The sequence below is a fragment of the Monodon monoceros genome, unplaced genomic scaffold (assembly GCF_005190385.1).
Source record: "Monodon monoceros isolate NGI ecotype Baffin Bay Population unplaced genomic scaffold, NGI_Narwhal_1 Super_Scaffold_6, whole genome shotgun sequence".
NCBI lineage: Eukaryota > Metazoa > Chordata > Mammalia > Artiodactyla > Monodontidae > Monodon > Monodon monoceros.
Genome location: NW_021703783.1, coordinates 37,855,003 through 37,882,106, shown reverse-complemented (window position 1 = coordinate 37,882,106; position 27,104 = coordinate 37,855,003). Strand labels below are relative to the sequence as shown.

The 27,104-nt window shown below is 49.9% G+C and overlaps 2 protein-coding genes across 11 annotated transcripts in view; one reads left to right on the top strand and one right to left on the bottom strand.

The window, feature by feature from the left end:
- The window catches only part of FMNL3 (formin like 3), a 74,513-nt gene extending 55,009 nt beyond the window's left edge, over positions 1-19,504 (top strand). The window contains exons 26-27 of one of the 4 annotated variants that reach the window (XM_029204349.1): positions 12,659-12,813; positions 18,992-19,504. In XM_029204349.1, the coding sequence (XP_029060182.1) occupies positions 12,659-12,813; positions 18,992-19,024 (188 nt within the window). In that variant the 3' untranslated portion in view covers positions 19,025-19,504. Of the gene's footprint in view, positions 1-12,658; positions 13,146-18,991 lie in introns of those variants that run through there. The other 3 variants (XM_029204348.1, XM_029204351.1, XM_029204355.1) reach the window with 3 other exon arrangements.
- PRPF40B (pre-mRNA processing factor 40 homolog B) lies at positions 123-20,722 on the bottom strand. 7 transcript variants are annotated; one of them, XM_029204357.1, is made up of 26 exons: positions 20,575-20,722; positions 14,504-14,584; positions 13,466-13,609; positions 13,090-13,155; positions 12,372-12,399; positions 12,122-12,147; positions 11,875-11,985; positions 11,474-11,594; positions 11,368-11,392; positions 10,936-11,136; positions 10,578-10,707; positions 10,430-10,494; positions 9,728-9,892; positions 9,520-9,628; positions 8,997-9,147; positions 8,146-8,279; positions 7,362-7,476; positions 7,122-7,213; positions 2,864-2,980; positions 2,499-2,636; positions 2,196-2,291; positions 1,860-1,946; positions 1,466-1,643; positions 1,153-1,214; positions 896-1,039; positions 252-794 (listed from the first exon to the last, which is right to left on the bottom strand). In XM_029204357.1, exons 1-26 carry the CDS (start codon positions 20,575-20,577, stop codon positions 702-704), a joined length of 2,682 nt encoding a protein of 893 aa, XP_029060190.1. In that variant the 5' UTR covers positions 20,578-20,722; the 3' UTR covers positions 252-701. The 7 variants fall into 7 exon arrangements, with proteins under 7 accessions (XP_029060189.1, XP_029060190.1, XP_029060192.1 ...); XM_029204359.1 differs by having other exon boundaries at positions 256-794; positions 11,522-11,594; positions 20,575-20,694; XM_029204356.1 differs by having other exon boundaries at positions 123-1,039; positions 20,575-20,697.
- Between the last annotated feature and the right edge of the window lie 6,382 nt (positions 20,723-27,104).

Here is a 27,104-nt window from a genome sequence, read left to right as displayed (position 1 = left end):
GGCGGTGGGGCTAAGCTGGCCCTTTAGGCTGACCCGAGCCACAGGGATAGAAAGGAGGCTGGGCAGAGCTGCCACGCTCGGGGGAGGTGAGTGCGGAAGCCTGGAGAAGGAGAACCTGGCTAGATGGGCTCCAGCCACACAAAGGGAGGCAGGCCTGCCGTGAGGCACCAGTGCCCCCTGCTGGCCATGCGGGCACCTGTCCAGCCCCAGCCAGCCCCAGTGCAAGCACACGGAGAAGACAAAAGAGCCACTGGGCACGTTATAAATATTGTTATTTAAAAAACAAAACCAAAACCAAAACGAAACACACATACACTGGGCCCCGGGGCCCGGGCAGGCAGGAGCAGGTACTGATGCTAGAGGGTAAGGACCCCGCCCTCTGCCACCCAGGCTGTGTCCACCAGCCTGTCACTCTTCCTGGGGGCCCCTTCTCACATTACTGGCACCACCCACCCACATGGCATTCACCACCAATCGCTGGTCTGGGGCTGAGGGCAGGGACCACACTAGCTGTCCGGGAAGCTGGGAGGACCCTTGAACACCGCGAGCAACCTTGGGAGGTGCTGGCGATGACGTGTTGGGGTTGGGGCTACTTGAGGAAAAGCGGACACAGACCCAACTAAGGAAGAAGTCTGGGGCAGACAGCGAGGGTAAACTAGGCCACAGCCTCACACAGACCCGAGGCACGGTGCCTCATCAGGTCACTGGTGGTCATCCAGCTGCTGCAGGAGCGTCCGCCGCCGTCTTTCCAGCTCACCCTCGCTCAGCTCGCTTTCCGACGTGTCCCAGCCCGTCTGGTGGAGCAAAGGCACAGCTCACCCACAGCTTCCCCCCGAGGGCTGCCGAGGCCTGGGCACAGCGCTGACTGGGCTGGGGCCGGGTGCCTGCCTCTCACCTTCTCCTTCTTGATTCCAAAGCCTGTGGAGCGGTTAGGGAGCTCTGCCCGCCGGAGGTCCCTGTCCTTGTCCTGCTCTGGTTCTTTCTCATCACTCTCCTTGCCCGCTTTCTCCTCAGGGTCTGTCTCGCTCTCAGGACTGTTCTGTAAGAGCCCAGAGCCCGCCTCCTCAGTTCCTGTGGAGAACAGCCCAGGAGGCGGGTGAAGACATCTCATAAAACAGCAGGGCCTTGGATGGAAGTTCCTTCTCTACGCACCGACTTGTGTCTTCTCTTCTTAGTTCTCTTTTTTGGTTTCTTGACTTTCCGAAGGCCATGATCTGGAGACAGAAAAATCCCCACTAAGTCCCTTGGGAGAAGGGAGGCCTCATCCTTTTCTCTGCTCATTCTTCACAGACAGGGACCTGTCTGAGGAAGTCTCAGTCCAGTTTTCCTTCCTTCTCTCTGTTTCCTGCCTGGGCAGGGACGGGAAGTTCTCCTTACTCTCCGACAGGTGCAGCCGTCCCAATCCACTCTACCCTCAGAGGGTGGGGCTCCCCGAAGGCCTCCTCTCCAGCTCCCAACTGCTTACCTGATCCAAGGAGAAGGCGGGAGGATGGGGAACCCCGTCCTCCAAGGGCAGCACCCCCACTTTCAACAGAATCAAGTGAGGAAGAGGGCTCAGAGCCTGACTCTGAGGGGTTCCGCCGCCTCCGCCTGGGGGGCCGGAGAGATGGTGGGGGCAGCTCTTCATCTTCTGACTCAGAGCCCTGGGGAGACAGGCAGACGTGTGTCAGCACAGAGGTTACCTGGGCTCCAGAGGCCCTCAAGTATGGGAACTGGGGACAAAGAGGAGAATCCAGGACCAAAGGAATCCTCAGATCTTCCTCCAGGGGAGGTGATGTAGGAGAAAAGCAAGAAAAGTGGCTCTTATTTCCCCGAGACAATCCACCCTCACCCCACATCCTTTCTACCCGCCAACTCACTGAGGGCGAGTGGGAACGCTTGCGATGGTGCTTCTTGCCCTTTCTGCCGTGTTTCCGGCCTTTGCTGTGGAGGTGCTGGCATTCAGTCTGGTGGAGGCAGAGGGAGGGGTGAGGAAGGTTAGCCCCAGGAAGGACCCTGCATTCCACAATCCAGTTTTGCCTCCTCTTCTGAGGCTAGGGCCTTAGGTCTATCCAGGGTACCCCAAGACCTCCCCTTCCTTAGTTGTCCGGGAAAGGAGAGCCCTGGTGATAAGAGGTTACCGAGGCTTCCGTTAAGCTAGCCTCAGGTGTTCAAGAGCCTGGGGCAGATACAGAGGACGAGAAGCTCTGCCTCACCTCCAGTACCTGCAGGAACTCCCGGAAGAGCCGGATCCGCTCCGACTCCAGGGTGATCTGCTCAAAGGCTGAGTCGCACACAAAGCGCTCACGGACCTTGAACAGGAGAGCACTGCTGATCAGACCAGCCCCAGCACAGCATGATGCCGCCATGAGCACAGGGCAGGGCTGGGGCAGAGGAAGGAAGGGAGCCGAAGCTGGCCCCGAGCTGTGCTATGACTGGGGTGGGCCCCCGGTGGTGGAGAAGCACCGCTGCCCTCAGGACTGAGGGGGTGGTGTTTGGTGCCAGGCTGCAGTCCTGACCTCTTCCCAGGCAGTGCCCAGCTCCACAGCAGGCACAGCCTGCCTCAGCATGCTTCGAAAGGCAGCTTCTCTGCGCCGCAGCCTTCGTGCCTCCTCCTTCTCCCGCTCTCTCTCCCGCGCCTCTGCTTTCTCCAGCAGCTGAGGGCAGACGGGACACAGAACAGCGTCACCCAGGAGGGTGGGCACCCCAACTCACCCAGACATACCTTAAAAGGTGGGAAGTTGGAGCCTGGGCTCCTACTATCATTCCCTGAACTGGGGGAAGAGTCACACTGGGGCAGTGAGTGAGAAGGCACGGAACAAGAGTGAGGGACGAGTCTGAGAACGGAGCCCTGGCTACAGCCCCACCCCACGTGGCCCCTCACACTATTGAAAGTCAGCTTGATGTTGCCTGCATCCAGCGCAGCAGCCCTCTTGTCAAAGCTTATGACGTGGGCGAAGTCCTCAAAGGCTGTGTTCACCTCCACGCAGAAGCCCCGGTCCTGTGGGCACAGCAGCGCATGAAGCAGGGGGCACCACAGGCCCGAACCTGAAGCTGGCTGGCCTCCAGGGCAGGCAAGGGTCAGACTACAGGATGCTCAAGGAGGCCCCTCCCCCAGAAGGGATCCACAGGACTGGGATGCACTTGGAGACCAAGTCGTCCAAGTCCTCACCATCTGATAATTAAGACTCCCATGGCCCACCCTTGGCTTGGTTGTCACAGGGAACTGGGGGCGGGGGTTGGATCACAGGGGCAGGTGTGCAGGGTGTGTGTGTGTGTTTCTCACAATTAATTCTTTGTCCCTTTGGCTTAAAGCTTGAGCCCCTACTGGGTCCTCCTGCTGCTCAGTAAGTTCCTTGCATTCCAGCATCTGCAGGTCCCACCCTCTGGCTATATTTATTGAGTGCTTACTATGTACCAGGTACCATGCTGAGTGTTTCACACACATTACCTCATTTAATCCTCACGTATCTGAATTTAAGCACAAGTCCTAGTATCCTAATTTTATGCAGAAAAAGAAACCAAGGTTTGGAGGAACTAGCGCCAATTGCCCAAGGTCTTCAGGGCTAATATACGGCTGAAGGAGAATTCTGCCCCAGGTCTTTCTAACAACAAAGCCCCTACTTTTAAGCACTGCACCCACACAGATCACCTCATCCACGGGACAAACAGAGGCCATCTGGTGTACAACTCCCGAAACACTATTAAAAACACCACACACAGACCTGGCGCTGTGCTTCTCACCTAAGCCTCAAAACACCCCAGTGAAGCAGAGGCTTAGGAGAGTTCTCTCACTTGGCGCAAGATGACTCAGTGGAAAGTGGAGCCACTGGCGTGCGAGGTCTGGGGCACGGGCCCAGGTTCCCTCCCTCTCCCTCCACTCAGCTCGAACTTGCCCCGGCCTTCCTGCTGATGGCAGAGGCGCACTCTTCTTGCTTCTTCCAAGAGGACTTCCTCAACCCACGCTCTCCAGCCCTTCTCCTCAAACATACCAATCTCTCTCGCTTAGGGAACTGCAAGCTTCAGTCTCACCTCTTCACTGGCTCCTTCCGTCAAGCACACAGCTCACTTAACCTGGAACACCCCTTCCACTCTGCTCTCCACCTTCCTCAAGTTAACAACCTCTGCTTCTTTCCCTTTGTTTCAAAATCTTTAAATGCAGCGCAAAGGAAAACAAACATTTATTAAGCCTACTATAAGCAAGATACTACAAATGTTATTTAATTTCACGACCTTGCACGTGTTATCATCCCCATTTTACAGATTAGGAAACTGAGGCTCAGAGACATTATATAACTTGCAGAGGTCTCAACCTATAAACAGCCAGGAGTTACCCAATTCTAAAGCCTGTGCTGCACTCACTCTGCCCTCTTCACGGACACTGCTCTCCTAGAGGTTGCATGTCCCAAGAGTCAACTCCAAGGACGCCTTGGTCCCCACTCTTCTCGTCCTCTGTTCACTTCTTCAGTGCTCCCCTCTCCAGGGTCCCCTCCTGTCTCTGACCTCTTTTACCACCTCTCTTGCATGTGCTGGTTCCCCTGAGACCTGCAGTTAGTCTTTTCAATCTACACTGTCCTTCGCAATCTCATTCCCCACCTCTCTCCTGATTTTCAGACCCATACTAGACTGGATATTTCGCAGACACTTCAAATTCAGCAGATCCCAAGAGAATTCATTTCCTGGGAGACCCCCAACCCACTCCCATGGATCTCTCAGTCCCAGATCTTCTGTCTTTCAGCTATTCCAAGTCCAGGACTCTGCACTACCCTATGGGATGCGAGGTACCATCACAGTCTGCCTGGCTGGTAGATGGTCTCAGGGAGCCCTGGGTTCACCTGCCTTCCATAGGCAGGAGCCCAAAAGGGGGAAGAGGAAGGAGAACTATCTAAAGAAGATTCTTTCTCAGGAGGTGTGGAGACACAGGACTCAGCAAGGATAGGACTCCCACAGGCCTGTCAGCAGTACCGGCCGCTCTGTGGCTAAAAGTTAAGAGTCCAATAAAATTTAGCTCTCCTTGGATTAGATATTTCTACTTTATATAATTATCCTATTTAAAATTTGGTATGTGCTTTATTCCTCCCTGCCCCTGGTTGCTTTTGAGAATAATTCCAGAAGTGGAATTCCTATTTTCTCCAGCCCTGTTCTTCCTGCTTAATCCTTACCAATGGTGCCATCGATCCACTCCTGACATCTCCAACTCCTTCCTTCCCTCAGTTTCACAAAAAAATGCGTCAATTCTACTTCTGCGTGACTCTAGCCTACTGGTTTTAAACTTTCTTTCTATTTTAACAGCAGAAACATTTTTTTCCATAAAAATCTTATGCAGAACCTCGATGTATAAAAGAGAAACAAGCTGTTACACTTGAAAATACAGGAAGGAGCATAAAGTCCCCCCCACTCCCCCACCCCCTCCGGCTTGTCCCAAGGCCCCTCTGAGGAGACCTAGGGAGTTTCAGAAACTACTGGAACATCACAGCTCTGCTCACTGGCCATCCCCACTGCCCTCGCCGAGCTCACTCCCACCTAGATCACTGCAGCAGCTCCTGCCTGGTCTCCCTATTCACCCCCCATGCTTCGAACCCTGCCTTGAGTCCATGCTGCCCAGATTTTTCTAGCAAATGGCCCCAGCAGCAGGAAAGCGGTCTGGGGGTGAGTAAGAAGAGGAAGACTCAAGCTCAGAATTTATCTTAATCACTGGCCACTACCACTTCTAGTATCCTGAGGCTTCGAGTCCTGTCCTCCTACCATGCCTATCCCTAAGCGTACAAGCACTCTGGCTGCAAGCGCTGCTCTACACAACCACCTGGGCTTTTCCAAGACATCAGCTAATCACATCATTCCCAGCTCCCCATTACTTACAAGATAAAAATCCAAATTCCTTATTTTAGCATTCAAGGAATTTTACAGGCAGGGCTCTCCTTCCCAACTGGGGCATGTGGTTCCAGAGAAACAGAGGAAGCCACAGGACATTATGATACATCTTACCTAATGGTAAGTAATTTTAAAATATTAAGTTTATATTAACAGAGAAGTATTATGGTATTAAAATGCAACACCTGCATGAATTCTTAAGGCAAAACACAGGACTTTAAAGAAATGTGTATGCAGTGGGACATTCCCCGCTTTGTTCTCAGACCCTCTCCACCTCAGGTACCAAGTTACTCCCCTTGGTAATCAGGTGAAGTCTGAAGGAATACTCCCCATTTTTCAGACGAGGAAACATGCTCAGAAAGATTAAGTAATCTGCTCAAGGTCACACAATTTGTAAGTGGTTAAGCTGGACTTCTACCCCTGCAGTCCGCCTTCACAGTCCTGCTCCTAACCACTATCCACACTGCCCTCTCAAACCCATGAGAATGGTCTTCACTTCCACAAAAAAACATGCTTCTCTTTGTTATCTTTTTCTGAAACATGGGGCTCTCTTAGTCCATCACTCACTTTTCCCCCTTTGATAGACATGGATATTGAGAATTCTCCAACGTGCACGTGCGATCAAAAATGGCAGGTGAATTCGCTCCCACATCACGGAGGTGACAGGGAGGAGTGAGGATAGATAAGGAGGACAGGCCCCTTCTAAAAGGCAGTGGCATCTCAGCTCAAGTCCACTGAATGCCTCACAAAACAAGCCTAGTGCTGCTAGATAATCCAAATTTCCAAGAGACGCTGACGATCCAGATTTTAATTGTAATCTCTTGATTTTAACATGTTAGCATCAAATTCCAAATTTTTCTAAAACTCTGTACAGGCAGAAGGAACATCTGTGGGCTACCAGTTTATGATTAGCTGTACTGCTCGCTCCTCTTTGCTCCTGTGGTACCCTACGCCCAGGACCTCCACCCTCCTCCACCTACTCGTTCTTAGAGGTGCAGTTCAAATAGCAATACTTTCGATTCTCTGTCTTAACACTTGCCCCTCTGTATAGCCACTGTCATGTCATCTTCCTACGAGACCATGAGCTCCTTATGGGCAGAAATTGTATCTTATTCATTTGTGTGTCCCCAGCACACAGTAAAGGATCACAGTAGCTATCTCCTGAACCGAGCTGCAATGCTCCCACAAAACAGGCCTTACTGGGGAGTTCTGTCCTGGGAGCTTGCCCTGCACCCAGCCTGCCTCCATCCACAGGCCCAGGCTTCCCTCACCTTAAGGATGTCCTTAATGATCTTCTTCTCATCATGGAATCGTGCCTTCAACTCCTCCACATAGAACTTGAATAAGTCCAGAGGGGTGGAGCCTGCGGGGAAGGGAGGGAGGGGGGCCTGGCGGGCGGCAGCTTCCCAAGGTTTGAGGGTGGGGTTGAGGACAGGACCAGGGAGTGGGAGTGCAGAGAGGCTGGCAGGGCAGAAAGCCAGGCTAGAGGAGGGGGAGCCCAGCTGCCTTACCCGGCTGGCCCAGCATGTTGGCAAAGCGGACATCAGTGCTGACCGCTGGGTACAGCTCCATCCAGGTGGACATAGAGTGCAGCTGCCCTGTCTCGTGCAGCTCATCCAGGAAGGTCTAAGCAGGGAGAGGCCAGTTACAGGGAGAGTGAGCTAGGGAGGGAGGCAGAGCCAAAGACTGGGGAAGAAGACAAGAGCTGGCAGAGAGAGGCAGGGGCAACCCAGACTGAGGAAATGCAGGCAAGAGGCAGAGATGAAAAGATATGGATGGGGAGGCAGAGAGCAATGTGAAAGCACAGAGTGTAAAACAGAAGGGGACAGACTTAAAAGGAAAATGAGCAGGACCAGGAAGCAAAGCAGTGGAAACTTGCCTGCAGCATTATCTTCCCATGACTTGGTTTCAACTTCCCAAATGTGTTACAGCCAAGTAACCCCCACCACTACCAATACCAAGGCCACCTCCAAGCTGGGGGACAAGCTAGCTATGCCTGTCTGGCTCCCCAGTGAAGGGAAATAAACTTGGCCTAGCTGGCGAGCCACGCTTGTAGAGCGCTCTCTGCTGGCAGTTTCTGGGTGGTGCATATGTCTAGTCTCCCTAGAGGAGCACAGCCCAAGGTTGAGGGGACACAGCGGGAGCAAAAGTGCAGGCACAGAGAGGACTTGTGGAGCTGGGACAGGGCTGGGCATAGAGAAAGCAGTGGGACTGGCCGAGAAAAGGCAGGGCATGGGTGAAGAGGTGACGGTCTGGGGCAGAGCTGAGCTCTGATCCAGAGGGCAGCAAAGCTACCTGAAAGGCCTCCCGGTTCTTGCGCTGCTGGCGCCGCTCCCGAAGCCGGGCCCTCTCTCGCTCCTCCTCCTCCTCCCTCTCCAAAGCACGGATGTGCTCCTCAAAGCAGATCAGCGCATCTTCCTTGTCCATGTCTAACCGCAGGGAGGAGGCTCAGTGGGCACCACACCAGCAGGATACCCTCTCAGACCCAGAACCCCCAGTGCTTCAAAGATGCTGCCCCTGTAGGTGTTGGGGACACCCAGGGTGGTGGGGTTGGGAGAGCAGGGGACTCTGCAGGAGAAGCTATTGGAATGATGGTTCTTGAAGAGGGTTTCTTGATTATATGAGAAAAAATTAGAAGTATTCAGCTCTTGTGAATTTGGTTACTAGAAGTCATCATACGAAATCAGTTATCTCAGGATCTGAGATTTCATTTTTTATGGGACTGGGAATCAATCAGGCTTTGATATAACTTCAGAAGGTGAATATCTGAAGATACTGCCTGTGATGATAGGCCAACAGCCGCTTACTGCAACACGTGTGACCACTTAAGGCCCACCCTACCAAACAATTTAAGACCATATTCACATGAGCTATAAAAATCATCTCCAAGTCTTCTGATTCCTACTCCAGTGCTCTTCCCCCAAGGACACACATTGTCCAGGTCAACAGTGGACCCTGGAGGGAGAAAGGAGGTGTCCCGAAGCACTCTGGGATCTCCAGAGTCCAGAGAGGTTCTGGGCTGAGTAAGTGCTGGGGACTCCTAGACATCCAGGAGGGCAAGAGGTGCAGGGGAGTGGTTTGAGGCTGGTGCTAGGGGTCAGTGAGGAAAAGGGAAGGGACAGGAAGGAGTGGAGACCCAGGCTTACTCTGTAGCTGATGGTCCTGAGCAAAGCTGGGGTTATCCATGAGGTACTGCTGGGCCTGGGACCATGTGGTTTGGAAGTTGACGCTACTCATCCCATCCAGGATGCTCTTCAGGGCCTGGATGTTGCGGCGCCGGAGCTGCTTGGCCTGTTCCTAGGGAGCCACAGGGTCAGGGTGAGGCAGGGCAGGCTGGAGCTACTCAAGTGGGCCTGGGTAGAGGAATACCTGGGAAAAGGCAGGCAGCCTGGGGACTCTGGGATGGCCAGACTCGAGGCCTTCATGCCCCCGGAAAGGGGAAGAAAACAGGTTACAGACCAAGCCCTCAGAGACCTTCCTGTTCTCCCACACCCAGAGCTGTAGGCCCAAAGCATAAATGGGGGATGTATAGGTGCCACACCAGCTTCTGAGTAAGAAGCTGGGACCCTGGGGGCAGCAAGAAGTGAATGGCTGGGTCCACAAGGAAGCAAAAACATGTAAGGTCTTAGATGAGACTGTGACTGATGGATCCAGCCCAGTGACTGTTACCTTCTCCTTCTTGGCCAGGAAGAAAAGGACATCATCATAAACCTCTTTTCGATCCCTCTCGGGGACCACAGCCCAGACCTCCAGCTCCCCAAAGGTCTGTTCTGCCCGCCTGTGGAGCATATGGGCCGTGAGTAGGCAGGCAGAGAACAGAGGCTGGGCCCACAGGTTCTCAGGGTTCCCAGGCCCCACCCCAGCCCGGCCCCCTGACCGGTAGCGGGTGGTGGAGGTCATGCGCTCATGCTGCTCCAAGAAATGCTGCAAGGTCTGCTTGGCCTCCTTGGCTTTTAGCCGGGCCTCTTCCTTCTCCTCCTTCTCCCGCTGCGCCTTGTAGGCATTGAATGCCTGCTTTTTCTCACTCAGTTTGGGCAAGGCACTGGGGTGGACAGGGTGGGAGTGGGATGGGGACAGAGGAGTCAGCCTGAACCACGCTGCACAGCCCACAAAGCAGGGTCATGGCACACTGGGGACAGGTCTCATAGAACTAACAGGTGTCCATGCATGGGCACAGCAGGCTGCAGGGGCTCCAAGGGCACAGGGAAGCAAGACAGGTAGGTCTCTGGGATGTGGGGAGGGTTAAGAAGCAGTGAGGGGACAAGACGGGGCTCTAAGACACTGCTAACACTGGGCCCTTTTGCTTTGGGGTTCTCAAGTTGCCGTCAGGCCCCTGCCCTATCCAGCCCCCTGTTTCCCCAATTAATTCAATTCAAATCAATTCAATTCAACAAGCATTTATTGAATGTCTCATGTCAGATCCCTTTCCCCTCCTTCTCCTGGAGGCTCTCCAGCTTCTCTTTCCCAGCACACTCACCCATCTATCACTCTCCTCACTCTGGCCCCCTTGGGGTTTCCTGGGGAATCCCTGGCTCAGCTGCCCCCATGAACAAGGTCTGGAGGGCCTGCCCAGACCTACCTGTAACGGGGGTCGGTGACCACCATCTTCATGGCCTGTTCCCACGAAGCATTGGAGGGGACAGCCTGGAATGGAGCAGGCGGGGGTCATGGGGCCTGCCCATCTCTTGCCCCCTCCAGGCCTACCCTGGGAGCCCCACTCTCAGCACCTTATCCCTCAGCAGCTCCTTGAAGGCCTGCTTTGCCTTCTCCCGATTGCTCCAACTGAGGCCAGACCTCTCCGGTTCTGGCTTTGATTCCTCTTCCTCCTGCTGTGGTGGCTGATGCTGTCCAGCAGAACTGGGGGGCAAAGGGGACTCAGCCACAGTGTCTCCCAGTCCCTATAGCTTTCAGTGTCCTGCGCGATCAGGACACTCCCCCTTGCTCCCCAGGGAAGCCATTTTCTGTTCCTCAGAGGTCATGCCCAGATCTTCACACCCTTCCTGAGAAACCTGGCAGAGGTCAAGGGTTGAACCCAGCTGGGAGCCTGAGGCCAGTGTCTGGAATGCCATGGGGGGCAGCCCTCACCTGCTGGGGCCCTCCTCTGGCTGCTGCAGGAACCCCTGCTCCAGAGGCTGGGCAGCCTCTGACACATCGCAATCTTCACTCCCACCTGGCTCAGGTTCTAGGAGGCCCGTGGGCACCAAGGTGGGGCCAGGCGGCACAGGTGGGGGGTCAGGCTGTGGCTGAGAAGGCTGAGGCTGTAGTGTCCGTGGCTGCTGCCGTTTCCTGCAGGTGAGCCGGAAGGGCAGTGTCCAGTAGAGCAGGGATAGAGGTGGTCAGGGGCTGGCTGGTCTTTCTATCCTGTGAAGGACTGGGGCCAGAGCAGACCACTCCACAAGGAGACTGAGAGCTGGCTCTTCCTCCCACAGAGTAGGGATCATGGGGAGAGGCCACTCCCACCCCTTAGGTGGCCCCAGGTACAGGTGGATAGGTAGGCAAGGTGGGCAAGTCACTCACCCTGCAGCCTCTTGTTTGACTAGAGCTGCAACAGGAAAGGATAACATGGTTATAGGGTAGCAAGGGCCACACCCAGAGCCCCTGCCTGGGCCCACCCCCTCCTCACCCTCCAGGTCATCCAGGTCCTTGGGCCGGGTCCAGCGGGACTCCTTACTCTGGTTGTTATAGTAGTAAGGTTTGCCTGTGTCCGACTTGTACTCTTTCCAGGGACACTGGGATAGCAGGAGCTGTAAGAGGACGGGCCAGGGAACATCAGTGGGCTGGGCATACCACAGTTGGGGGAGCTAAGGGGACCCAGTGAGTAGGGGACACAGAAGTGTTTAGCGACCACCTGGCCTGGCTCAACGTGGGGGAAGGTGGACTTCCTGAGATCCTAGGGAGGTCGGGGAATGGTCAGGGATCTTGGGATCAGAGGAACCACGTGTATGGTTAGATACTCAGGGGAAGCCAAGGACGTGGAAGGGTCAGGGCAGCTGAAAGGAAGGGACAGAAAGCCCCACTCAGGACCTCTGCCTTGGACTTGAGCACGCTGGGCTTCTCCCACACGGACTGCTTGTCGTCAGCATTGTAGTAGTAGATGCGCCCATCAGGGGCCACATGCTCACTCCACAGGGCCCTCTGGGGGAGGGGAGGGTGCACAGAATGGTGGTCAAGGCCCCTTTCCCAAAGCGTCTTCTCCTCACCCCAAAAATTTAACGATTAGCACCCCTTTTCAGCCTTTCTACCCAGAGACCCCTGAGCTGAAAGAACTCACCGGAGGGCCCGTCCCAGCCACAGCAGCTAGAAAAGAAGCCAAAGGAAACATATTAAGTCCTTGCTCCAACCCCTATCTGATCCCCATCTATTCCTCCCTTATTCCATCCCCAATAAATATCCCCTGGTCCCATCAACATCCCAGGATCCCTGGCATCCCAACAGGCATGATCCGGGGTGGGCTCTAGTCCATGGTCCCCTCTCCCCCCCAACCTCCGAGCCTGGGGGGAACAGACCCCCAGAAGACTCACAGCTGGCGGTGTCCGCACCTGGAGCCGTCTGCCGAAGAAAGAGGAGGGGGAAGGGTTGGGGCCAAGCCCAGTGGCCCCCAAGACCCAGGCCATGGGGGATGAAGAAGCAGGCCAGGCCAGGATCCAAGTATCCTGCTCCCAGGGATCTCTGCTCCCTAACAGGCTTCCCCTGCCCTCTGGGGCCATGGCTCTAAGACCCCAGAGGGAAATTGCACAGCAGCTCCTTTCTTCGTTTTCAAGTGAGAGTATTTTGTTGAGTAAACCTCCATGGCACATCTTTTCCACAGTGAACACCAAATGCCACATCGTACCCAGACTCTACTACACTGAACAACAGCACAAGAAGGTACAGAGAGATCCCCAGGTACTGCTGCTTCCTCCAGAGACACAGAAGATGAAGAGGAAATTGTATTCAAGTGTCCACAGTGCTAACTCTGTGAGGGTAAGCAGTGTCTGGCATGAATGTGTTTCCTTAAGGGAGCTGGGCATAGCAGGGGGAGTAAAAAGAGAGAATGTATGTGCCTTTGGGGAAGAGTGAGAAACTAGAAGAGCTGAGTACATGGCTGGACTGGAGAGGAGGACTCAGTGTGGGGAGTGCAGCTGGGCCGAGGGTGGATGCGATAAGAAGAGGGAAAGAATGGAAGCCATGTCCCTGTGCTCCAAGTCAGGCCCACTGGGCTGCAGGGCAGAACCTACTTCCTGTCCCCTCAGTGCTTACCGCTGCGGTGACGGGCACCGCTGGCATCAGCATCCCTGGCATCATGGGTGGTACCATTCCTGGTATCTATGGATACAAAGAAGACAAAAACCAGCTACCAAGGTGAAGGTAAGCACAGGCTGTAAAGGGTCCTGAGAGATCCTGTCGGGGCTGTGACCCTCACATGGGCGCCTCCGCAGGCAATCCCCAGGCTCTGGGCTCTTAGCCGAGCCTCAGACTGTCCTCCAGCCATTCAGCAGACAAATCCACCTGGGCCTGGCCCCACGTTCCCTCCCTCCCCACCCCAGCTTCTCAAGTCCGGATATCCACTCTCACCTCTACCCGCAGCTAAAATGACAAGGGTTTTCTGAGGCCCTGGTACAGGGGAGAGGATTACCTGTGTGAGTGGTGGTGGCGCCCCTATTGGTGGAAGCATTGGGGGCATGATGCCAGGTGGCATGGGGGGGATGGCCGGTGGTCTCTGACTCATCGGGGGGAGCCCCATTGGAGGAAAAGGTGGGGGGATTCCTGGAGGAGGCATCTGGAAATGAGGAAAGGAAGAGATCCTGAGCAGAGAAGACACTGCTTTGTACCTGTCAGGAAAGAGCCACTCGGCTCCCACCCCAACCCTCCACCCTGGCTCTGAGACAATTCCAAGGTTTCGGTTTGAGAGGCATGAAACCGCCTCCCTCCTCACCACTGAGACTGATAACAGGGGGTCCCTCTGGGTATAACAGGCAAGCACGAAGCTTCTTGAGGCAGGGAAGGGAGAGGGAAAAGGGAGGTGGAACTGCCACCAGACTGCAACTGGAAGGCTCCACTGCTTCAATGCCTGTCCCCAAAGAGGCCTTTCAGATGCAGGGCCAGAGGCAGGTGTCCAGTCCCAAATCCCCCAGTCCCCTGCCTCCTACCTCTTTTTCCCCAGTTTGATGACCACCAGTTGCTATTCCAGCCTGACTTTTTTGTATAAAGAATACAGACAAGGGGAATTCCCTGACAATCCAGTGGTCAGGACTCGGCACTTTCACTGCTGAGGGTGCGGGTTCAATCCCTGGTCGGGAAACTGAGATCCCGCAAGCCATGAGGCACGGCCAAAAAAAAAAAAAAAAAAGAATATAGACAAGGAGCAGTGAAAGAGAAAGACAGCCCCACCCTGCCCTCACACTAAGGGGGTCTTTTCCCATCCACTTCTCCTTTCCCCAGCCCCTGTGTGTCCCAAGGACAAAAAGACAAAGGGAGAACTGTCAACTTTATGGACTGAGAGCTTAAAAGCAGCTCCTCCCACCCCGATGCCCAAACAAAACCATCCCTCATCCAAGGGCAACAGACGGAGGCATTACACAAAAACCATACTGGCGATGCAGCAGTGCTAGGGACTAAGGAGTTGGGGGTGCAGGCTGGAAAAGCCAAGCCCAGGGAAAGACATAAAACTTACGAAGGGTGGTGGCATCATGGGGGGCCCCGGTGGGAAGGGGGCAGGCGCTGCTGGGGGCCGGGGACCAGAATCGGGAACCGACTGTTGAGGGAGAGAAAAGTCATAGGACCCAGGATGGGCAAAGAGATGGGCTTTTGCAGAAGGGAAGCAGAGGGGTGAGGATGAAAAAGGAGCAAAAGTTCAGAGGAAGGGTCTCCAAGCCCACTTTCCTGCCCGCTCCCAGCTCTGAGCCCTGGGTAGCTCTGCTCTCTCTTCTGCTAGCTCAGAGCCAGCTGGCTGAGCTCCTTCAATGTCATCTTTATTTTGGAAGTTTCCACTTTGCCAAAGCCAAGAAAAGATGGAGGAGGCTCTACTACAGGCACAGATGGGCTCTTCCCAAGGCTTTTCACCCACCCTCCTGCCTGTGGGCAAGGCTGTGCTTCTCTTAAACCAGGCAAACAGAGGTCTCTCATCCCCAAAGTACTCAGGGAGGAAGTGGCCTCTTTTCCTGTTCGCCTACCTGAATTCACCCAGTACAGAGACTCAACCCAAAGGTCTCTAAACATAGTCACTAGTCCTTCCTAAGTACTAGTTTCCCTAACTCTCCTCTCTTTACTACCAGTCCCCTCCCCTAATTGGCCTCATCTTTAGTCACTCACTCACTCTGACATCTTCCATTCCCATTCCCTCCCTCTTCTCTTTAGCTTTACTCCCCAGTCCCTGCACTCAGTGGCCATCACCTCCCCTACAGATTCTGAATTCATGTCCCAGTGCATGAGGCTTTGAACAGCCTAGGTCTCCCTATCCTACACCTAATGGCTAGCCACAGCACCCCACTTAGTTCTCAGAGTAATTATCACTTGCTCTAAAAAGCCTTCCTGACTCTATTTAAAGCACTTCCAATTTATTGTGATCCCCTTTTTAGTTTCCTTACATATACAATTTCGTAATTATTATGTTTGCTTGGATATGTTTCCCCTTACCAGAGAATAATAACATTCCATGAGGGCAGAGATCGTATCTGACTTGTTGAAAGCTGGATTCCTGGTATCTGCTGCAGTGTCTGGCACATAATGGGTACTCAACAAATATTAAGTGAATGAACGAACAAATGAAGGAACAAATCCTCTTTATATAGAACTTTCCGATTCTAAAAATTCATCCTATAGATATAGCCCTACATGTGTGTACAAGGTTTTCAGATCAGCATTATTTGTAAAACCAGAAGACTATAATAGCCTAAATATCAACAAGGAACTATGGACTTTTACACAAACATAAAATGGAATACTATGCAGTCATAGAAAAGAATGAAGAGGCTCATTGTCTTGATAGGGAATAATCTCTAAGATACATAAACAAGTGGGGGGGGGGAAAAAGCAAAGTGCAGCAAAGTTTTATTACTTGTATAAAAATTGGAGACAAAAGATGACATACAAGAAATGAGAATGGGGACAGGTGGAAAGGAGAATTCTGTTTGCCCTTTTGTAACTTTGAATATGACTATATTTACCCTTTCAAAAAATTTTTTAAAGTAAACTAGGGCACAGAGATGCAGCTAAAAGGCTCTGCCCTTCTTCCTCTTTGCTTGGAAGGTGGGGGGTGGTAGGGAGGAGTTCCATAGAAAGGTGGGAGCTGGCTCACTGCTGCCCAATTTCCCCACTTTCCCAATTATCCCTATGGTATGAAGGCTCAGCATTTAAAAATGCTTCTAATCTCTACTTTTAGCAATATCTGTACTTCCTCTCTTCCCACCCATCCTGTCCTGAGAAGGAAGGGTAAGTCAAACTACTCCAACATGGATCACCTTTTCTCAGGGATCACACACTCTAAGCCCTGTATTCAAAACCTGCTCCTGCCCCCTGAAACTTTCTTCCGCGTGGAAGTCAGAAACCAATCAACATGGGAGGAAATCCAATTCTCTGTGCCACACTTTCCCACCCAAGCTGCCTCAGGATCCTCTCTAACCTCCCAGACGCTACGTAACCATCTTTGGGTCCTCCCAGGATCCAGGGTCGCCCATCTCAGAGACTGGTGCCACCATTCATACAGTTGTCCAAGATAGAAATCTGTGAGTCACTCACCACACCTCCTTCTTTCTTGTCAATACATCAATGAGTCCTGTTAATTTTACCTCCTAAAGATTTCTTGAATCCATCTATTTCTCTCTGTTTCCTCCTCCACCCCTACCACCCCTCTTTTTTCATCTGACCTACCTCAGTGGCCTCTTGACTGGTCTCCCGACACCCACTCCAACCTCAGGCCACGCATGTTACTCCCCTGCTTAAAACTCTTTAATGGGTCTGGGAGGCTGTGGCACGTTTGCTCCCCAACTGCCTTGCCTACTTCACCCATGCTGAGCTCCTTCTCTCAATCCTCCCACCTCAGACATCCACCTCTGCCTGGGGCAATCTTCCTTCCAAGCCCACACAACTCGCCTACATATCCTTCACATCTGGCAGTCATCGTTTCTTCAGGAATGCCTTTCTCCAACCCAGCGGACTAGTCAGAGCCCTCTTTTACACACTCAGACACCATGTTACCTCCCCCTTCAGCAATTATCCACTGGAATTTTACAGTTATTTGTACAATTCTGACTGTATTCTTATTTTATGTGGCACTAATAAAAAACAAATGCTGCCAATTAAATTATGATACTCCACTGATTTTAAGATGCATCTTGACTTCAGAAATGTTAAAATGTGAGTCTTAGAATCAATGAAATATCTGGCACCTCCACTAGGCTGAAAACTCTAAGGGGCAGGGACTCTGTTTTTGCTTACTCCAATATCCTATGCCCATTGTATTTTCCTCACCACCCCCTATTGGCACACAGTATGTGCTATTATTTCTTGACTTACTGACTGAATGGTCTTGGCAAATCCCACAAAACAAAGCCATCTTAAGGTCTAGCAGTTATTCAGGTAACACAGAATGTCACAGCTGGAGAGGATGCTGGCAACCACTCTAGGCAGTCCTCATTTTTCAGATAAAAAACTAAGGGGGACTAATTGGTCCCAGGGCTGGATCCAATCTGCCCTCTAGCCCTACTCCCTTAAAAGCACAGTCCTTACCACAGGAAGCAGTTCTGTTTTCTTCACTCTAGCATATCCCCTGAGACCCATGTGGTTAAACCGGGAAGGTTCCAACATTTTCTTGCTTGAAAACCAGTGGTGGGTCCCTATTGCCCACCCTACAGAATCTCTCATCTCATCTCATTCAAAGCCTTTAAACAAGACCCATCCCACACTCCTCTTGGCTCACCCTGACTCAATGGCTCCCCTCCTCCTCTTTGCACAAACTGTTAGATTACTCCATGTGTTTCTTTTATTCTTTGTCTCTTATTTTGTTCAAGATGATCCAATAGTCACCTCCTTCAGGTTACCTTTATGACTATCCTCCACACATACACACTCCTACCTCAGGATAAATGCTGCACTACTTTGCAGAGTGACACGCTACTCTGTGGATGCTTGCTGGATGTTTCACATGGGACTACCTGTCTCCCTACTCAGGTGGGGATTTCCCTACATTTAGGGATTGCGTTTTCTCCTTTTAAGCCTCCTCTGAAGTGTCTAGTCAGGGCCCTGCACACAAAGTGCTGTGACAAGATGCAGACTCACCCCTTATTTTTGCATACTGGAATATCCTACAACAGACAAATGTGTATGTGTGTGCACATGTACCCAGGTACATTTGTATAAATTCTCTGGGTAAAAGCTGACCGTGATGTGAGAGAGAGGCAGTTTGGCAGAGGTCTGTGTGGCTGGGGAAAGTGAACTAGAACCAAATACTGGCACGGGAAAACCTAAACAATTTTAAAAACTAACTGTATATGACCATCTTTAACTTGGAATGGAGACCCCCTGGCCAGAATCCAGACGCTAGCCTGTTTTGGACAGTTCCCCAGAGAGGACACAGCAATGGAATAAACATAAATTACTATGGAACTTCCAAAGCCTTCCCTTCCCTGAGCCTCCCCTGTGTGACGTGTAGCCTTTCTTTCCTGAAACACCCCTGCCCCTATCTCACTTGCTGCAGTGCCTATACAACTTCAGGTCTTATTATACTTCCGTGTGAGAATCTGAAGACGTAACTTGTATGAGAGAGGGATATAGGAAAGGGGGCTGAAAGAGAAGCAGATCATGTGTCTTCCCTGGAACAAAAACACATTTGTAGGCTGGGGACAGACAGTGAAGAGATAACTGATCATCTGATCATCATGTGTTCACCTGGGCCAGTTGGAGGATTTCCCCCACCACCCCACCACCCCTGGCCCCGACAGATACAATCAGTTTTTCTCAGCCTCCACATCTGAGGGGCATCTCAGAACTGAAGATTCAGAAGAAAGAACAAAAGGAGAAAAGGAGAAGACTGGAGAGACAGAAGAAAGAGAATGGAAAGAGGGAAAAATAACATTTACTGAGTGCTTATTATGAGCCAGATACCATGCCAAACACTCGTTTAATCCTTGCAATTATATTAGAGGTTATTATCCCCATTTTACAGATAAAGAAACTGAGGTTCGGAGAGATCAAGTAACTTGACCAAGGTTCCAAGAGATTAAATGGCAGAGGCAAGTTTGGAATCCAAGCAGTCTGACCCCAAAGCGGCCTCCCAGCAAGGACAATAGTGCCACAGGTATTTCTCACATTCAAATTCATTCCCCTCTTTTCTTTTTTACCCCAATCCTCACAAAATCCTGAAATCCTCAAACAGCCAGGGGATCCCAAGGTTGGCCAGGTCTAACTCACTCCCTGAAGGGATTTGTGCTGGAAAATGAAGGCTGGGAGGCACACCTCTCAGAAGGAGGTAGCCATCATCAAAAAGAAAAGTATCATGGAGACTGAGAGACCAGCTGATTACCCTGTGCTCTAATTATCTACCTGCTGCCCTTCTTCAGCTGCCCCAAACAGCACCAGCCTCTCCCTCCCTGTTTTCGAAACCATTCTAGTCCCCACTCCCCTGTACCAGCCTCATTATTCCTCCTGCTCCCCAAAGATACTAGAAAATACCTTCCGTTGCTTCTCTCTGATCCTGCCATCTCATCACTCTCCTTCTGATGGACAGAATGTTACTTCTGGTCTTCATCTTTCTTGGGTTAGGTCTCAACCCCTCCTCTACTTAGAGTTCTCCCATCCCTCCAACAGGATTCCAGAGGCGCTGGCTAGCCTGCCCCATCCTTGCTTTGTGCCTACCATTCCCCCCCACATCCCTGGGGATTTTCTGCAGCCCCCAGCTGAAGGCCTAGCCTCCATCTTCGTCTTTCTTTCTTTTGCTTCCCGACGTCCTAGAACCCATTCTCCTGAACTCTCTCAAGAACCCCCCCGTTTTGGAGCAGAAAGAGATCTAGAATATCATTCCCATGCATCTTCCTTTTTTTTTTTTTTTTTTTAATGGATAGGAAATCTGAGGCCCAAAGAAAGGTAGTGACTTGCCCAAGGTCACACAGAGTTGTTACAGAGTTTGTTGACGGCAGAGCCAGGATTGGGACCAAGGAGCCTCTGCTCTCCCATTTCTTGGACTGTCCAGCACTGCGTGGGGGCCGGAAGCCTCTCTTTCCTCAGGAAACAATGCCCCCTCCTCACCTCAGCAGACAATGCGGGGAAATGAAGGAGGGGGTCTCCAAGAGGTCTTATGGGGCACCCAGGGCTTCCAAAGGGTTGAAGCACTGGGTCTGGGTAAGGGGCATGTCGCACGCCAAATATCCCAGGGGGGGAAACTGTGGCCCCCAGCTTTCCCCTAGTCCACCGGTTCCCACATCTCTCGCCCCCTCTTTTTTCTCGACCTTTCTCCACAAACGCACTCTTCGCTTCATCCCTTCCTCCTCCTCACCCAGTCCCGCAACCCTAGTTCCCCTCAACACCCCCACCCTCCGCCATCCTCCATCATGGCCTCCCCCGCCCCTTCTCCCCCAAATCCCCGCCCCCTCCCCCCTCCCTGGCTTCTCTCCCTAACCCCTCATTCCCCTAGCTGTGCCCCGGGGTCCCGGGTACCCCCGGCGGCCTCCCCGCCCCCCCGGCCCAGGCCCGGGCCGCCGGGGGCGCTGTGGGACCGACCCAGGACCCTCCACACCCGCGCGGGGACGTTACCATGCCAGAGGCTCCGAGCAGCTGGGCCGGCTCGGCCCACCCACCAGTAAAAGCCGCTCTGATTGGCCGGCCGCAGCCGGGAAGGCGGGGCCAGTGGGGGGTCGCACGCCCTGGTGGCCGGGGCTCCGGTCGCTCCCGCCGACCAGCCGGGTCCTCCACCGGACCAGAGAGCCCCGGCCCGGCCCCACCCCCGGCGCGGAGAGCAAGGCCCCACCCCTGCGCCTCCTGGTCCGGGGTCCGCCTACCGGGGGGCGGGACGCGGGGCACGCCCGCTCCGCGCTCTGAGTGACGGCCGGAGGGCCGACGCCAGGCTGCGGTTCGCGGCCTGAGTTTGGGTCCCGACCCTTCAGCGCGCGCCCGCGACTCTCCTGCCTTTCCGCCCTTCCCACCCTTCCCGCCGGCCGCCTCCAGACCTCGGCCCGCCGCTTCTCCGCCTTCGCGGCTCGACTGCAAGGGCGCGCGGAGCGGCTGGATCCCACGCGCTCGCTCCCAGGACCAGAGGCTGGACCAAGTATTCATTCCGAATGTAGGGATATCTTTGCGCTTCACAGAGCGTTTTTTTGGTTCGATGCGTATTTTTAGCACTTTAACTCACTCATTCAACAACTACTGAGCACCTGTTATGTGCCAGGAAGTGTTCCAGGCACTGGGCAAATAGCAGTGGGGAAAAAAAGCAGACAGATCCCGGGAAACTCCTGCCCTTGTGCGGCGTACACGGGCTTCTTACGTGACCCCAAAGGTACTTCTTTTGAGATTTGGCTCCCACCAAGTGGTGAAATCGTGAGGCGAGGGGCCCAATTTATTTTAGGAATAAAGATGTGAGATAAATGTTATGTTGTACAGGTAAGGGAATTATAGCCTAAAGCTATTTAATGACTGCTGAACGTCTCAGGGCTAGTAACTTACAGAGCTCCAGGCATACGGGTGCAGAAAGGTCGAGCACCTTCTGTCCAAGGCCCGGGTAAAGGTGTTTCTTTTTTCCTTTATTTATCAACACTTAATTGAGCCTGTGCTCCGTGCTTGGTACTGTGCTAGGTCCTGAAGATACAAAGAAGTCTCACCTGGGTCCAATTCCAAGGCGCTTAGAGTCTAGCAGGGGAGAGGTAGGAAAGCAACAAATACGAAGTAGAAGTCCTAAATTAAAGGTGACAAATGGGAGGAAAGGAAGAGAGAGTCATTCTTGGGGTCGATGTAGAGAGAAACTTCATGTGGGTGTTTTGTTTTTGTTTTTGGCAGCGCCCTGTGACGTGGGGGGATCTTAGCTCCCCAACCAGGGATGGAACCCATGCCCCCTGTAGTGGAAGGGTGGAGTCCTAACCGCTGGACCACCAGGGAATTCCAAAACTTCATCTGGTTTTCATTGTAATACCTAGATGGCCTCAAATGAAGGCCTAGTCCTGTTGGTTTCAAACATTATTATTGAGACCTCTAGGCACAGCAGAAGTGGTTCAGAGGTTCCATAAACTTTTATCAGTCACATTTTATTTTTACAGTTTTTTTTTTTAATGTACTTATTTATTTATTTTTATTTTTGGCTGTGTTGGGTCATCGTTGCTGTGCGTGGGCTTTCTCTAGTTGTGGCGAGCGGGGGCTACTCTTCGTTGCAGTGGCTTCTCTTGTTGTGGAGCAAGGGCTGTACCCCTCTCTGAACCTCTCCTTGTCTCCAGGGTTCTAAAATGGCAGTGATATGTCTTAGAGAAGCTATTTGTAGTGCTGGGCACTCAGTGCCCCTAACTTCTGGGAAATAATCTTGAATCATCCCACTAGTGATTTCTTCACTTCCATTTTCTTTCTTATTTCTTTTTTGGAACTCCTATAATTCAGATGATGGATCTGCCGGACTGGTCCTTCTCATTTCTTGTTTTTCTCTCCTACTTTTCATCTTTTTTACTTTGTCTTTGGGAGATTTCCTCAAATCTTCCTATTCTTCTACTGAGTTTTTCAATATTTTAAAGACTTTTATTACTCTCACTTTATTTTTGTTCTCCAGCTATTCCTTTTTATAGCATATTATTTTGTTTCAATGTTGCAATAGCTTATCTCTGACACTGCTAATGATGGTTTAAGTTTTCTTCTCTTGCATAATCACTGTTTTCTCTAAATTTCTTTTTCTGTGGTTTTGATCTCTTTCATGTTAGATTCTTTGCTTGAAGGTCTTATAATCCCTGGTTGTCTGCTCACATTTAAGGATGGGTTACCAAAATCCCAGTGAGAAGCGTTTGTGCTCTGTGGGTTGAGGTACATGGATGGGGCTTGTCTCCAAGAGCTTCACTGCAGGGAACCTCTGATGTCACATCTTTAGGACTTCCTTCTTGGGGTGGTCAGCAATCTGGCACAACTAATTCCATTTGCCATATGGTTGCCCCACTTCTGCCTTAGGATTCATCCGTCTCTAGTCTATCAGCAACCACTCATCCATATGCTTAACAGCTTCCTAAAGTATTTTGCTCGTCTCCTCTCCTGGTTCCCTGTCTTTGTGCACTTATGCCTTAAAAAAATCCCTTTGCTATAGTTTTAGTATATTTTTAGTAGAACAAAATTAGATACGTGTGTTCAATCTACCATTTTTACCCAGAAACTTTAAATATATTTTAAATATTTTTAAAACAGTAGTTTAAAAATATATACACTCAAATGTCCTACGTATCAAATTTTTGGGTTTGTCAGAACAAGCTTGTTGATATCGAATGATTTTATAATACAGAGATATCATGAAGTTGAACTTACAAATGTATCCTAATAAGACATTGCTTTTATCTGTTTTAGATAGTGAGGTTCTTCAGAAGGCTTTGCTTGCAAAAGGGGGTTAGCTGCTTTTTTAAAAAAGGTTTAGAAACATCTCTTCTGGGCTAGTGATCAACTAGTGTGACCCTTGAACTGTGGTGAAGGAGCTGCTACTGGCCTGAACTGCATGGGAGAGGGGCTTGGAGGAGGGAGCATCCCAGCCCCAAGGGTAAAGGGAAGGAAAAAAGAGAAGACTTGCCACCTGAGAAAAGAGAAGGAGTTATTTCCTTATACCCTCCTAACTTCCAGCCCCTTGCACTGTCTGCCCACAATCCCGCCAGTCTTGGGCATTATAAAACATTGCATTTTAAAAAATCAGCTTTATTGAGGTATAGTTTACACATAATAAAATTCACCAATTTTAAGTGTAGGGTACAGTGAATTTTCACAAATGGTACAGTCATGTAAACACCACCATAATCATGACATAAAACATTTCCTTCCCTCAGAAACGTTCTTTGTTCCCTTTTGCAGTCAGTCGCTTCTCCCTCATCTGGCTCCTGTCACCTACTGATCTGCTTTCTGTCACTATAGTTTTGCATCTCTAGAATTTCATATGAATGGAGTCATACAGTGTGTGGTAGTTTGTGCCTGCCTTCTTTCACTTGGTATAAAGCTTTTGAGATTATCCATGTTGTTGCATGTATCAGTAGTTCATTCTTTTTTTTTTTTTTTGCGGTACGCAGGCCTCTCACTGTTGTGGCCTCTCCCGTTGCGAAGCACAGGCTCCGGATGCGCAGGCTCAGCGGCCATGGCTCACGGGCCGCTCCGCGGCATGTAGGATCTTCCCGGACCAGGGCACGAACCCGCGTCCCCTGCATCGGCAGGCGGACTCTCAGCCACTGCGCCACCAGGGAAGCCCAGTTCATTCTTTTTTAATGTGAAGTAGTATATTTCTTGCATGGACATACTGCAATTTGTTTAGGCATTCACCAGTTGATGGACATTTAGGTTGTTTGTAGGTTTGAGCTATAACAAATAGAGCTGTTTATAAATATTTGTGCATATAGATCTGTGTGTGGACATATGTTTTCATTTCTCTTGGGTAAATTTCATTTCTCTTGGGTAAATACTTAGGAATGGGAATTGTGTGATAATGTATACTTAACTTTTAAAAAACTGCCAAACACTTTTCTAAAGTGGCTGTACCATTTTACATTCTCACCAGTAATATACAAGGGTTTCACTTTCCCAACATCCTCAACACTTGGTATCCTCACATTTTTTTTTTTAACATCTTTATTGGGGTATAATTGCTTTACAATGTGTGTTAATTTCTGCTTTATAACAAACTGAATCAGTTATACATATACATATGTTCCCATATCTCTTCCCTCTTTCGTCTCCCTCCCTCCCACCCTCCCTATCCCACCCCTGTAGGTGGTCACAAAGCACCGAGCTGATCTCCCTGTGCTATGCGGCTGCTTCCCACTAGCTATCTATTTTACGTTTGGTAGTGTATATACGTCCATGCCACTCTCTCACTTTGTCACAGGTTAACAAGTCGTAGTTTTGTTTCCCTAATGACGCTGAGAATCTTTTCATGTGCTTATTTACCATTTGAATATCTTCTTTAGTGATGTGTCTATTCAAATTTTCTACCTATTTAAAAACTGGATTGTTTTCCTTCTTGTAATGGAGTTATAGTGGTTCTTTATATATTCTGGATACAAGTCCTTTATCAAATACATGTTTTGCAGATAATTTTTTTTCCTGTCAGCAGCTTCCATTTTATTTTCTTTTATGCCCATGTTATGTCTGTGTTTTTCTTGTAATATTTTGTCTGGCTTTTGTAGCAAGGTAATGCTAACCGAATAAAATGATTTGAGAAGTGTTCCATACTGTTCAGTTTTCTCAAAGAGTTTATATAGAGTTGTATTATGTTTTCCTTAAATGTTTGGCAAAAAATTTACCAATAAAGCTGTCTGGGGCTGGAGTTTTCCTTGAAGGAAAGGTTTTTAATTATTAATTTAATATCTTTGGTTGATTGAGGGCTTTTCAGGTTTTCTTTCTTATTGAGCTTTAATAGATGATATCTATTAAAGGAATTTGTCTAATTCACCAAGTTTATTGGCATAACATTTTTTCATAATACTCTCTTATTATTCCCACTGTAGAGTCTGTAATGATGTCCCCTTGTTATTCCTGATGTTTGTAAATTGTGTCTTTTTTTTCCCCTGGTAAAAGCTGGCTAAAGCTTTATCAATTTATTAATCTTTTCAAAAAACCAGGTTTTGGTAATTGCATTGATTTTCTCCATTTTTGTTTGTTTGTTTTCTGTTTTATTTATTTTATTCTTAACCATATTATTTCCTTCTGCTTGAGTTTCTCTGTTCTTCCTTATCTAGTTTCTTCCTCTAAGCACTGCTTTGGCAGTATCCTACAAATCTTGATATGTCATGTTTTCATTTTCACTCAGTTCAAAATTTCATAATTTTCCTTGTCATTTCTGCTTTGATTCATGGATTATATAGAAGTGTGTTGTTTAATTTACAAATATTTGGGAATTTTCCCAGATACCTCTCAATTACTGACTTATAGTTTAATTCCATTGTGATCAGAGAACATATTTTATATGATTCTAATGTTCTTAAGTTTATTGATATTTGTTTTATGGTCCAGATTATTATTCCATATGCATTTGGAAATAATGCATCCTGCTGTTGTTGGGTGAGATGTTCTATAAATGTCAATTGAGTCAAGCTGGTTGATAGTGTTTTTCAAAACCTCTATATCCTTACTTTTTTTTTTTCTACTTTTTCCAATTCCTGAAAGAAAAGTGTTGAAATCTCTAACTCTAATTGTGGATTTATCCATTTCTCCTTTCACTTCTATAAGTTTTTCACTTCATGTATTTTGAAGCTATCTTATTAGGCTCATATATATATATATATATATATATATATATAAAAGATTATGTCATCTTTATTAGTTAACACCTTTATCATTATGGAATATCCCTCCCTTTTTATCTTTGCTAATCTTTCTTGTTCTAAAATGTGAAATTAATATAGCCACTCTAGCTTTCTTTTGATTAGTATTAGCATGGTTTATTTCTATTCATTTTTTAATGTACATGTATCTTTTTATTTAAAGTGTGTTTCTTGTAGACAGAACATAGTTGAGTATTGGGTTTTTCTTAATTGAATCTTATAATCTATCTTTTAATTGGCTTGTTTAGATCATTTATTTGTGATCTAATTTTTTAAATAAATGTATGGGTTTTTAAAAATTAATTAACTTATTTAGCTGCATCGGGTCTTAGTTGTGGCATGTGGGATCTTTTGTTGCGGCACACGGGCTCTTCGTTGTGGTGCACGGGCTTCTCTCTAGTTGTGGCACACAGGCTCCAGAGTGCACGGGCTCAGTAATTGCAGTACGCGGGCTCTCTAGCTGTGGTACGTGGGCTCTAGAGCTCGCCAGCTTAGATGTCCCGCGGCATGTGGCATCTTAGTTCCCTGCCCAGGGATTGAACCCACATTCCCTGCATTGGAAGGCAGATTTAACCACTGGACCACCAGGGAAGTACCTATTTGTGATCTAATTATCAGTATGATTATTTGTAAAAGAAAGAAGAAGTGGGGAGGGAAAGGGAGAAAAGGGGAAAGGACCTCAGATTGGGAATCAGAAAAGCAGGTTGAAGTCCTGAGTCTGTACTTCCCAGCTCTGTAACTTTAGATAAGTCTCATAACTCTGAGCCTCAGCTGGCTCTACATGTTTGTAAGGATAAATAAGTTATTTGTAAC

What these genes read in the sequence shown, in the direction of transcription:
- PRPF40B (XM_029204356.1), bottom strand. An exon ending in CCATGATGCCACCACCCTTC is followed by an intron (nt 13,610 to 14,503) that starts GTAAGTTTTATG and finishes CCTCATTTCCAG; the next exon opens with ATGCCTCCTCCAGGAATCCC. An exon ending in AGGAGCTGCTGAGGGATAAG is followed by an intron (nt 10,495 to 10,577) that starts GTGCTGAGAGTG and finishes GCTCCATTCCAG; the next exon opens with GCTGTCCCCTCCAATGCTTC.